The sequence below is a fragment of the Phyllobates terribilis genome, unplaced genomic scaffold (assembly GCF_046119375.1).
Source record: "Phyllobates terribilis strain yellow unplaced genomic scaffold, ASM4611937v1 Scaffold_13__5_contigs__length_258822181, whole genome shotgun sequence".
Classification (NCBI taxonomy): domain Eukaryota; kingdom Metazoa; phylum Chordata; class Amphibia; order Anura; family Dendrobatidae; genus Phyllobates; species Phyllobates terribilis.
The window spans coordinates 97,895,293-97,908,046 of NW_027362773.1; the positions used below are offsets into that span (position 1 = coordinate 97,895,293).

General features: G+C 40.6%; 1 protein-coding gene across 2 annotated transcripts in view; it reads right to left on the reverse strand.

The window, feature by feature from the left end:
• The window catches only part of BMAL1 (basic helix-loop-helix ARNT like 1), a 53,548-nt gene that overhangs the window by 13,980 nt on the left and 26,814 nt on the right, over positions 1-12,754 (reverse strand). The window contains exons 2-8 of one of the 2 annotated variants that reach the window (XM_073658253.1): positions 8,088-8,212; positions 7,695-7,839; positions 3,986-4,006; positions 2,180-2,224; positions 1,608-1,643; positions 1,133-1,290; positions 824-903 (exon numbers count right to left, since the gene is read on the reverse strand). In XM_073658253.1, the coding sequence (XP_073514354.1) occupies positions 824-903; positions 1,133-1,290; positions 1,608-1,643; positions 2,180-2,224; positions 3,986-4,006; positions 7,695-7,831 (477 nt within the window). In that variant the 5' untranslated portion in view covers positions 7,832-7,839; positions 8,088-8,212. The remainder of the gene's footprint in view (positions 1-823; positions 904-1,132; positions 1,291-1,607; positions 1,644-2,179; positions 2,225-3,985; positions 4,007-7,694; positions 7,840-8,087; positions 8,213-12,754) is intronic. The other variant, XM_073658254.1, reaches the window with a different exon arrangement.

Here is a 12,754-nt window from a genome sequence, read left to right on the forward strand (position 1 = left end):
TTGCAACTACATTACTTCACTTTTGCCCAGTCTACAGCTAGGATTTTTCTTTTCAGGTTTAGCCAATGTGTCAGGAAAAGTTTTATATTTTAAATGGATTCTATACTCCAGAGCTGCTGTCACTATTCTGCTGATGCAGTCACTGTGTACATACATTACAAATCCTGTACTGATTCTGAGTAACATCCTGTATTATACGCCAGAGCTGCACTCACTATTCTGCTGGTACAGTCACTGTGTACATATATTACATTACTGATCCTGAGTTACATCCTGTATTATACTCCAGAGCTGCACTCACTATTCTGCTGATGCAGTCACTGTGTACATACATTACATTACTGATCCTGTACTGATCCTGAGTTACATCCTGTATTATACTCCAGAGCTGCTCTCACTATTCTGCTGATGCAGTCACTGTGTACATACATTACATATCCTGTACTGATTCTGAGTAACATCCTGTATTATACTCCAGAGCTGCACTCACTATTCTGCTGGTAGTCACTGTGTACATATATTACATTACTGATCCTGAGTTACATCCTGTATTATACTCCAGAGCTGCTCTCCCTATTCTGCTGATGCAGTCACTGTGTACATACATTACATATCCTGTACTGATCCTGAGTAACATCCTGTATTATACTCCAGAGCTGCACTCACTATTCTGCTGGTGCGGTCACTGTGTACATACGTTACAGTACTGATAAGGAGTTACATCCTGTATTATAATCCAGAGCAGGAGATGCTGGGAAAGTTTAGCAATGAAACCAGCAGAATTGTGACTGTAGTAAATGAGCTGCCAGCACTCATTACTTACCCTGAGAATCAATTGCTTCACTTCATCGTCCGATAGGAATGAGGGTTTGTAGTTTGCTTCTGTGTATGGATTTGTAGCACCTGAAAAAGGACAATATTATAAGCTGATCCGTTAATAAGGCCACTGAGTCTAAATCTCACAGTTTATAACATACGACAAATGAGACGATGAAGGGTAGGGAGATTCTGCACTCATTCAATCGTTAAACATTACAGTCAGCCTCTCTCACACCCTACAATGGCCGATAACAGGGAGCAATGCGTCAAACTGAACCACAAAGAATGTGACCCCCTGAAGTCGCCTCCTCACCTCGCAGAGTCTTCATATGCTGTACAGCCATTCTCAGCACAGTCAGCTTGTCCAACTTCCGAGACATGGCATTACACGTGGGCACAAGAGACGCCAACTCATCGATGAAACTGTTCATTTTGTCTCTGCGCCTCTTCTCGATCTGACTGTGAGCCTCTCTGTAAATCACAAACACATAGATTGTTAGACAAGAAGTTTTCAGACTTCAAGACAGAATTTTTTTAAAATTTTTTTAAACAAACTGGCACAGCTCATCTTCCAGGAATACAAAGGATCAGGCAAGATATCAGTACGCCCGATCACTTGCATCAACCCAAAATACACAACTGGTTGCCCTTGCATGCACAATCTGGAGATCCGGCTGACACTCATCCAATGTGCATGGCTAGGTTGTGAGAAATTCTAAAAAAACAAAACAAACAAAAAAAAAAAAAAAAAAAAAAAAAAAAAAAAAAAAAAACACAAAACACCTTACCGTGCATTTTTTATCCGACCTTCTGCATATTCAAGCCTAAAAAAAAAAAAAGAAGGGTGAACGCAGGAACAGTGTTCTCTTTAAATAACACATACAGTATGTTCATTTTCATCTTATTACCCAATTGTGAATTCTTGATCAACAAAACCAAAAAAGTTTGGTACAAGGGCGCAAAAAAAAAAAAAAAAAAAAAATACATGTCTCTATTTTACTGAGTATTACATTTTGTACACGATTGCCACATGCATCACTTATGGAAAACAAACTTAACCATGAAGAATATCCAAACGCCATGCAGATTAAAACCCAGAGCTAGTGTTTCATTTTTGCCTATATGTATATACGCTTCTTCTAAGTACACAATGTTTTTATTTCAGCGGCTGATATTACAGCCACAATGTACAAGAAAAATAAAGTTTGTGCTACAGAGTAACTTTTTCAGATAAGGGTAAGGTGCTGGGGAAGAAAAAAAATAAATAAATAAAAGGCTTACAGCCCCTTCATGAAGTGGAAACCAGTGAAAAGCATCAGCCGCCTTCCAATGATTTCATATAATAAAGTCTTATACTCACATCCCGTGTGGATCATCCTTATCGGTATCCATGCCTTCTCCATGACTAGGACAAGGAAAAACAAAAGCAAAATGACCAATCGGCAACTATAGGTCAATGTCCTGCTCTTTACCCTGTACAAGATTAGTGTTAAAAATAAGAAAGACACACACTCTGAAGTCTACACCTAATGCACAAATGGAAGATACATTGTAATGCCTGAAGCTTGTACCATAAGGGTTTCAACCGGTTTACACAGAGGAAAGGATTTGGAGCTTGCATGCAAGTCCAAATATAATATAATATATAGAGCCTGTCCCTAATTTTTGGGTTTGGCAGCCCATTACTGCACAAGAAAACTCAAAGAGTCCTGGCGTGTGGAGCAGTGACTATTCCAGCACAGCGTCTCACACTGTGTGAGGGCGCATGGCAGGGACGCGGGACAGCGCTGGAGGAGAGTATGATTGTTTATTTTATTTTTTTTGTAGGTAGTGTGATGGGGGATCAGAGGGTGCTATTCATACCAGGATGGGGGCTCAGAGGGGTATCATGCATACCAGAATGGGATGTGGGCAATTATACCAGGAAGGAGAGGCCATACATACCAGGATGGAGGATATTAACAGAATTGGGGGACATTACCCCAATACCAGTGTCAGCAGCAGACCTCCTCCCCCATAACAGGGCATCATGACCACATTTTTTGCTTACATTTTTTTTTTTTCCCCCCCCATTTTCCTCCTTTTAAAACCTAGGTGAATCTTATAGTCCGAAAAATACGGTACTTTTACATTTCTTTTTAAAAGTCTATATTCCTTGTGCTCATTTATTTCAGTGCTCAGATGAACAAAAAAGGGCTTTCTTATATAAAAAAAAAAAAAAAAAAAAAAAAAAAAACCACACAGCAGCACATCTCAGCTCAAGACCTATTCACTTATAAACCTACATTGTAAGTGCAAGTTCTCTGCTGTGGATTTTGCAGCAATCTGCAACATACGATTGTGTTACGCGTAGCTTTTTTCATGGAATGCCGCCTATAGATCGCAAATTAATCCATTGTGAAAGTCTGCATCAAATTGAAGAGTCACAGGATATCGGCCACCTGTAAGTGTAGCCAGATTGTGTAGATCTGCGATACCAGATTGAACCCATTCGCAGGTGTGCAGCCGATTTTTGTAAGAAATTAGCCATGTTTTTCTAATTCTAGAACTCTCATCATTTTGAAAATTATTTTACAGAAGAGCCATTAGAACACAGGAGAAACAGAGCAATATGTCATTTTCATTCGATTACTCATCAAAATTCAGGCACGCCAGGTTTTTTTTTGGGTGGAGAGAACCTTTCATCATCAAAAAGGAATCTTCGTAACAGACTAGAGGCCCATTTAGGACAGTCTGATAATTGGGTATGAGGAAAGCTCTAAAAACATGCCAGTAATCGCCCGGCAAATGAGCAAAACACTCGTTCGTTGAGCAAGAGGATTTTTTTTTAAATTTGCTTAGAAGTCATCGCTCTCTGCAGCACATCGTCCTGTGCAAAAAAGGAGATATGCTGCCGATACAATGATGTTCTAGGTGCACAGAAGGATCAGCACACCAAAACTTGAAATATCCCAAATTGTGTTCACACCACCATTGTGCCTAGACGCTGTGAAGGATCTGTCAGTCACATATCACTGGTGCACAAAAGACGCTATTTACTTATGTTGGGTCCACTGGTCAATGTGCTGTACTGTCAACTATGACAGATAGAATAGCAATGCATGCATTCAGGGTCAAGTATAAAAAAAAGAAAATAAAAAAAGGAAAAATTAAACAAAATACTTACTCAAAAGAAAAGCTGTCCAGCCTAAAAGAAAGGAAGACACTGAATTAATTACTTGATATTTTGAGAATACAACCATACATCTTAAAATAGCAGGTCACTAATGTAAACCTAGGATTAAGAATGTAACTTCCAACTACCTGCCGGTAAGTTCTTAGCCCCAAAATAAAAACAAGTCCTGGATAACCCACAAACTGGTAAAAAAGGAGAGAAGACCCTGTCCACAAGGAAAGAGGCAAGAAGACCACAAGGGTATGTGGCTGACTTTTCTAAACAACTAAATTTTCAGGGTGTTTTTAGGAGATTTCAACCTTGAGAGATAGTTTTGGAGGTAGCGAGATCCAGAGTTTAAGGGAAGCACAGGAGAAATCTTGGAAAAGTTGTGAGGAGCAGACAAGGTCTCAGGAGGACTTGAGATTACCTGCGGGATTATTGGCAGATTAGGTCAGAGCTGCACGGAGACGACAGGTTATGGACTGGAGGTTAAAAGTGGAGACCTATTGGCAGATTAAAGATTTATGGACGGGCAGAATGTGGACAGATTTACATGCAATATTTTTTTTTTATATATTGCACTGAATTCTCTAAGCAATACATAACCAGTAGAGACTGGCAGATTGGAGAGGTAGGAGCTGACAATACCCAGTAGATAGCGGTCGGACAAACGTTCACTGTGCAATCAGCAATCTCTCCCGAGTCAATATATGGGTGCTCGGCTCAGCTTAATGTTCTTTTTTTTTTTTTTTCCACGGGGGAGAAACCGAATAAAATCACCAATGAAAACAAAAAGGATCGGGCGTTGAAATTTCAATGGTTCGATCCGTCTCTCCCCTGACACTTCTTGGAGGAAGAGTCGGGAGGACTCTCAGATGGTCGGCTCCTCTTGCTGAAAACTTCAGTTTGTGCCAATTTTCATCTGATGTATATAGGGGACTCTTAAGGGGAAAAGTGAATTTACTGGGCAGCAGGTACAATTGGTGTACGATTGAAGACCATGAAGTAGAATGTTGCAATAGTTTAGGCAGGCAATGGTGGGCACTATAGTCATGGATTAGTTTTGTACTGGCCAAAACCACAAATGATTGATGTCTTTTGCAGGTGGTGTTAATAGACTTGTAAGGGGTAAAAAAGGTTGTATCATTAGTATATCGTTGATCTGAATGATGATGACAACACTCCAAAGACATACTGATAGGGAATGTAGATTGTCAGCCCCAATGGGGACAGTGCCCATAAAGTCTGTAAATTGTCTGAACTGTAAAGCGCAGCAGAATATGTTGATGCTATATAAATAAAAAGATTATTATAAAATAACCGCAGTCAGAAAGTGTAAATGAAGGCTTAGATCAGGGGAAACAATAGCCATTTCCTTTTAGCAGGAAATGTAAAGTCTACATTCTCCCACGGATCTTATTCTCCTGGGAACCATTTTGTGTATTAGTTTCATGGCGCCCATGGACATTAGAATTGAAGGCCAATCTAGTCATTTAATCGGTACTTCCTAAGGCTCTATTCACATTTTTTTTGTATGTATAGTTCATATACACACCTTTTACTGTAGCTGCTATGGAAACAAGAATAATAAAAAAACAAAAAAAAGGAAAAAACACACTGATGAAAATTCATATGCCGCAGTCCATAAAATGGGACATAATTGTCAATCAGCTGTATCTTTCTAGGGAAAACATAATGAACACAATTTTTTTTTTCTGTCGATCAGAAAGTTGTCACGACTTTTGTCAGCTGCTACATTAAAGATGAAAAAAAAACAACACACACAAATGCACCGAGATAACGTAGAACTACAGCCAGTATTTAGAGGGGGGATGATTAGAATTGGGATGAGATGCAACTTAATAGCATGTACAACCATAGATAACCGGGATATTGGCCGGATGAGCTCCTGATCTGGAATAAGACCCATCACGCACAGGGTCGTGCAGCACAGGGTCGTGCAGCACAGGGTCGTGCAGCACAGGGTCGTGCAGCACAGGGTCGTGCAGCACAGGGTCGTGCAGCACAGGGTCGTGCAGCACAGGGTCGTGCAGCACAGGGTCGTGCAGCACAGGGTCGTGCAGCTGGCTCATTCATACAGTAACCAAAATAGACGAATAGCTTGGATGACATGGGACAACAGTGCAAAAGTGATCAGGTCCCTTCACACAAATTACCACTAGACTGTATCTACAGTATCTGCAATATAGATCCTATATACATTAAAATATTCCCTTGCATTCCCTTTCCCTGCTGCCTGCATATAACGGGACTAGTAATTAGTTTTTCCTGGACAAGCTGGCCAGTAAGGGATTATAGAACTTCATAGTGACCTTCACTGAGATAACACCTTTAATCTTTATATGTGCAGTAGTTACATAAAGAGTGCAAGGGTCTTATAGAACCTGCTGCAGAGAGAAATTAAAAGGCTGGATGGAAAAGTGCTAAAAACAGAAGAAAAAAAACAAAAAAACAAAAAACAAAACTAAAAAACAACAACTGCATGTAAAAGTCTTCAGCACAAAAAGAGTAAAGAGCTTCCAGCTGCACATGCACCAGCTCATCATAGCGCATGCGCAGTGAAGCTGGAAAGTACACAGCCTCACTGCGCAGGGAGTCGCTCATCATAGCGCATGTGCTGCTCCCAGCGCTGGAAGCTTTACTGCCGGTCGTATCATACTGCTCAAGCGCCCCACACTGACTTCAGCGCTCACCGGGAGCAAAATTCAAATACGTGAACGGTGCCAGCCCTGACTGAATGTGAGAATCACACCCATATAAATGAACGAGCAGGTTATGAGTATAAGTACATAAAATGTTATATCCTCATTATATTACCACTAAGTTTAATAAAAAAAAGTTTGTTAGTGATGCACATTGCATCACTAACAACGCTATGGGGGCAGTTTATATAGCAGATAAGACATGACAGGTTCCCTTTAAAATAAATAGAAAAAACAAACAAAAAAAAAAACCTTTGCAGCAGAGAACGGCTCCGAGCACAACAAACAGGTAGTTAGCAACTACCTGCCTGATAGTGTGCCTAAGCATTATTTTTTAAACAAAAATACTGAATATCCCCGTTAAAATAAGAAAAATACATATTTGGTAACCCCACCATTGTAGCAATCTAATATTTAATTAGTTATTCTTACTGAATTTTAAATAGTGAAAAAGGTGCAAAGAAATAGAATGTATAAAAGTTTAAAAAAAAAAAAAAAAAAAAAAAAGTTATGGTTTGGTAGAGTTGCAAAAAATATATGTATATTTTTTCTCCCATTTACCAAGTGTTAGGACTTCACGATTTATATACGATTTACCACCTAGTTCTATTTATCAGCTGATCAAAGACAGACTTAAGACTTAATGGTGAATCCCATAGATTTTGATGGAAGCTATCCATGAGGTCATCATGATTTTTTTATAGGTCTTGACAAAAGCTAGGATTGGACCATTTTCCAAGCTGTCCCATATTATATGCACATTTAGTCAACTGAATATAAGAGGACAATGGCAGATCACTTCTGACACGTACAGCCGACTCTCCACAGAGCATGCATGCTGTCGCTCAAGTATAGCAAACCTGCCTAGTAATGCAGCGGTAAAAAAGTCTAGCATATATCGCTAAAAGCATGTACTTGATGCCATGTTTCCCCATGTTATGCACAATCCATACAGCAGCTAACCGTAAACTCTCGCCCGCTAGGACGCCACTTACTGATAATCTGTCAGACTGCCTTTCCTTTTTCGGTTGCACTCCATTCCGCCTGTGCTGAGCGAGCTAGATATGAGGTCAGTCGGACCCGAGGAGATGAAATCAATAGTTGAAGTGATATCCATTCTTTGGTCAGCCATTGGAACATCTGAAGGAGAGAGACACACAAAAGCGTAAATGTGCAGAAAGAAGCAGAATCAGGAGCTGGGAAGGGCGTGCGGGCAGGGAGCGCAGCTTCCCTTATACAACAGTCAGAGGTTGGGGTATGGCATTACATATTATCCTCTTTATCTCTCGATTTCAGGACATCTTCCATGTTACACGATATGTAAACAGCAGGTTACATAATGATGGGACACCATGCAAGACAAGGCTATTAAAAACAAAAACACTCACCTAAAAAAAAAGTAAACTGTTGTGGTGAAAGAGAAGCCGTAAGAAATTGAAGATTTTTCTTTTTTATTTTGGGGAGACTTGAAAGTTGGTCACCTGCTGATCATGGTCCTGTCGTCTGTTAATCACTGAAATAATGGGAGGGTGGGGGAAAGGTTATAAATCTGGCGCACTTATGCATGTCCATGGAAAGTGCATTCACAGTGTTTTTGGGGTTTCTACTTGAAATATTGTTGCCTTCCCCATAATACAGGGAGTACAGTTTTCTCGATTGCATAAGACTTTACAGTGCCTGGTGCAAATAAATCCCTTTCTGGAAAAAAAAAAAATAAGATTACCGAAGCAAAGTCTGTACAGACACTGAACAAGAAGGGGATGCTTTAGGAATGCCATGTGTTGAGTATCACGTGAACAGGATGCAAGCCTAGATACATATTTGCAGCACATTGACCTAAACTTGTAAGTCATGGCGCAGAAAGATTTTCTAGTCACATCAAAACAAGACATCGAAGGCAAAGAAATATGTCAGCTTTAAAAGCAGATCGTGAAATATCTCCCCAAAATAACCTCCTTTTTTTTGTATCGTTGGGAAAGCGTCTCATCTATTGTTCATTGCTCATACAGGGGGTATTCCATCTATACATGTCTGATAGGTGGGGGTCTAACTATGAACATTAGAGGCGACAACAATGGACACTTACGGAGTAAAAGAAAAAACAAACAAACAAAAAAAAAAAAACACTTTAAGAGCAATACATAAAATATCACAATATAACAGCTCTAAAATGAATTTATAAAGAATATATGCCATTTGTAACACTGTTTTCTATTGAGATTCACAGATGGACGTGTACTCTGCCCCCTACTCTGTTTCTCCTGGATGACTTGTAAACTGCAAGATTTATTTTTTTCCTTCAGTTACTTAGGATGCTGGATAACACAGAAGCCAATTAGGAATACGCCTTTAAATCCTATGTCACAATGTAGCCTTATAACAATGTACTCCCACTTATTAATTTCTCGTCAATATAAGCCGTTTCTAAACCTGTCCCATTTGGCACACATCAGCACCCCAAGGAGGCTCCTCCAGGCTCCCAAATATCTTCTAGTTCTACAATCCCCAGTCAATTCTGCCAGCATAGCTGTGCTCTGTCTAGAAAGGAGCTTATATTCCGAGGGATGATATCAATGAAAGGGGTGAAGCCTCCTTCAGTACCCTGCACAAACTCATACCAGGAAGCAGCAGTGTCGGTGTGCTGATAACCAACTCCAGGATTGGGCTGTTCATATAGGTGACAGAAAGGAGAGACACGCTATACTAATGACTGTATATAGACTGCCAAAAATGTGAGATTTACTGCAGGATGGAGCGGTATATAAAGGGGGCTGAGAAGAGTAATATAAGGAAGATGGGGCTGTCTATAGGAGTCAAAAAAAAAAAAAGATTTTCTGCAAGATGGGGCTGTGTGTACAAGGATTGAGCTCAGTTTGTTGCCTGCTACCGAGAGACCAGTGATGCATAGGCATCATGGATGCAGATTGCAGAAGATTATCTTCTGCCATATGCATCAACCGAGCAGAATTTGCAGTTTCACATCACTAATCTGACAGCAACAGGAAAACAACACAGCTCTACAGTCATGGCCAAAAGTATTGAGAATGAGACAAATAGTAATTTTTCCAAAGTTTACTTCTTCATTTTTTGTAATGGCAATTTGCATATACTCCTGAATATCAAAGAGTGATCAGCTTAACAGCATTTACTGTACTTGCAAAGTCAATATTTGCCCAGAATATGAACTTTAACCCCCAAAACACATTTCAACATGATTGCAGTCCTGCCTTAAAAGGAGCCGCTAACATCGTTTTAGTGATTGATCCATTAACACAGGTGTGGGTGTTGATGAGGACAGGGCTGGCGATCAATCAGTCATGATTAAGTAAGAATGACATCACTGGACACTTTAAAAGGAGGCTGGTTCTTGGTATCATTGTTTCTCTTGAGTTAACCATGGTTATCTCTAAAGAAACACGTGCAGCCATCATTGCACTGCACAAAAATGACCTAACAGGGAAGAGTATCGCAGTTACAAAGATTGCACCTCAGTCAACAATCTATCGCATCATCAAGAACTTCAAGGATTTAGCTTCCATTGTTGTCAAAAAGGCTCCAGGGCGCCCAAGAAAGACCAGCAAGCGCCAGGACCGTATCTTAAAACTGTTTCAGCTGCGGGATCGGACTACCAGCAGTGCCGAGCATGCTCAGGAATGGCAGCAGGCTGGTGTGAGTGCTTCTGCACGCACTGTGAGGCGGAGACTCTTTGAGCAAGGGCAGGTTTCAAGGAGGGCAGCAAATAAGCCACTTCTCTCCAGAAAAAACATGAGGGACCGACTGATATTCTGCAAAAGGTTCAGGGAGTGGACTGCTGAGGACTGGGGCAAAGTCATTTTCTCTGATGAATCCCCTTTTCGATTGTTTGGGACATCTGGAAAACAGCTTATTCGGAGAAGAAGAGGTGAGCGCTACCACCAGTCTTGTCTCATGCCAACTGTAAAGCATCCTGAAACCATTCATGTGTGGGGTTGCTTCTCAGCCAAGGGAATTGGCTCACTCACAGTCTTGCCTAAAAACACAGCCATGAATAAAGAATGGTACCAGAATGTCCTCCAAGAGCAACTTCTCCCAACCGTCCAAGAGCAGTTTGGTGCCCAACAATGCCTTTTCCAGCATGATGGAGCACCTTGCCATAAAGCAAAGGTAATAACTAAATGGCTCATGGAACAAAACATAGAGATTTTGGGTCCATGGCCTGGAAACTCCCCAGATCTTAATCCCATTGAGAACTTGTGGTCAATCATCAAGAGACGGGTGGACAAACAAAAAGCAACAAATTCTGGCATTGATTATGCAAGAATGGACTGCTATCAGTCAGGATTTGGTCCAAAAGTTGATTGAGAGCATGCCAGGGAGAATTACAGAGGTCTTGAAGAAGAAGGGGCAACACTGCAAATATTGACTTGCTGCATTAACTCATTCTAACTGTCAATATAACCTATTGGTACTCATAATATGATTGCAATTATATTTCTGTATGTGATATAAACATCAGACAAACACTAATAAAAACCAGAGGCCAGCAGATCATGTGAAAATATAATTTTGGTGTCATTCTCAAAACTTTTGGCCATGACTGTACACTGCCATTGTGGAGGAGGGTAGAAGAGCTGACTTCTGATAGAACCACTTAAATGATGTAAAACCACAAAGGGGCTGATGTAGATGGTAGAAAAACAAACAAAACAAAACAAAAATGGGTTGGGCAGGGCACTGAACAGCAGAGAGTGAACCACCACAGAGACTGTGCTCCGCAGGAGATTCCACTGGCACCAATGCCGGATTGGGGACGCCGTACATCCCTACCATCATTTCGTATAAGTTTGTGAAGCATGAAATAGCGACTCTTGAAAAAGACCCAGGCTTGGGTTGAAATGTTGGGGGGAAAAAAAATAAATAAAATCATTTACGTCCAATATTCCATGTTTTGCACTGTGGTGGATTATTATGTATAATGCAATAATAAAGAAACAGACATTGCACTGACGAGTGCGGCTGATTATCCTTTTATACTGAAGCAGAGAGTGAACAGAAGCATAAGGTGGACTCTACACTTATATTATCTTGATGAAAACTCAAGTGAAATAGGGTTGCCAGCAAGAGCCCAGAGGAGAGGGAGGGTGGGACGTGCAACACTGGGGAGGAGCAAGTGTTGCTGGGAAGTGTAATTTTAGCAGATAAGAGTAGGACAAACCATTCTACTATGATGGTGGATGCACAGAGGGGCAGATAGAGATTGGAAAAAAGTAAATAAATAGATACAAGAAGAAACTTTGTCTTTAAATCATAGAATGGTAGAGTTGGAGGGGACCTCCTGGGTAATCTGGTCCAACCCCCTGCTCAAAGCAGGATTCACTAAATCATCTCAGACAGATGTCTGTCCAGCCTCTGTTTGAAGACGTCCATTGAAGGGCAACTCACCACCTCTCGTGGCAGCCTGTTCCACTCATTGATCACCCTAACTGTCAAAAAGTTTTTTCTAATATCTAATCTGTCTCCTCCCATTCAGTTTCATCCCATTGCTTCTAGTCTTTCCTTGTGCAAATGAGAATAAAGATGATCCTTCTACAATGTGACAGCCCTTGAGATATTTGTAGACAGCTATTAAGTCTCCTCTCAGTCGTCTTTTTTGCAAGCTAAAACATTCCCAAATCTTGTAACCGTTCCTCATAGGACATGGTTTGCAGACCGGTCACCATTCTGGTCGCTCTTCTCTGAACTTGCTCCAGTTTGTCGATGTCTTTTTAAAAATGCGGTGCCCAAAACTGGACGCAGTATTCCAGATGAGGTCTGACCAAAGAGGAGTAAAGTCCGATAATGACTTCACGTGATCTAGACTGTATGCTTCTGTTAATACATCCCAGAATTGTATTTGCCTTTTTTGCTGCTGCATCACACTGTTGACTCATGTTCAGTCTATGATCTATTAGTATACCCAAGACTTTTTCACATGTACTGTTGCTTAGCTCTATTCCTCCCATTTTGTATACGCTTTTTTCATTTTTATTGCCCAGATATAATACTTTGCATTTTTCCCTGTTAAAAACTATTCTGT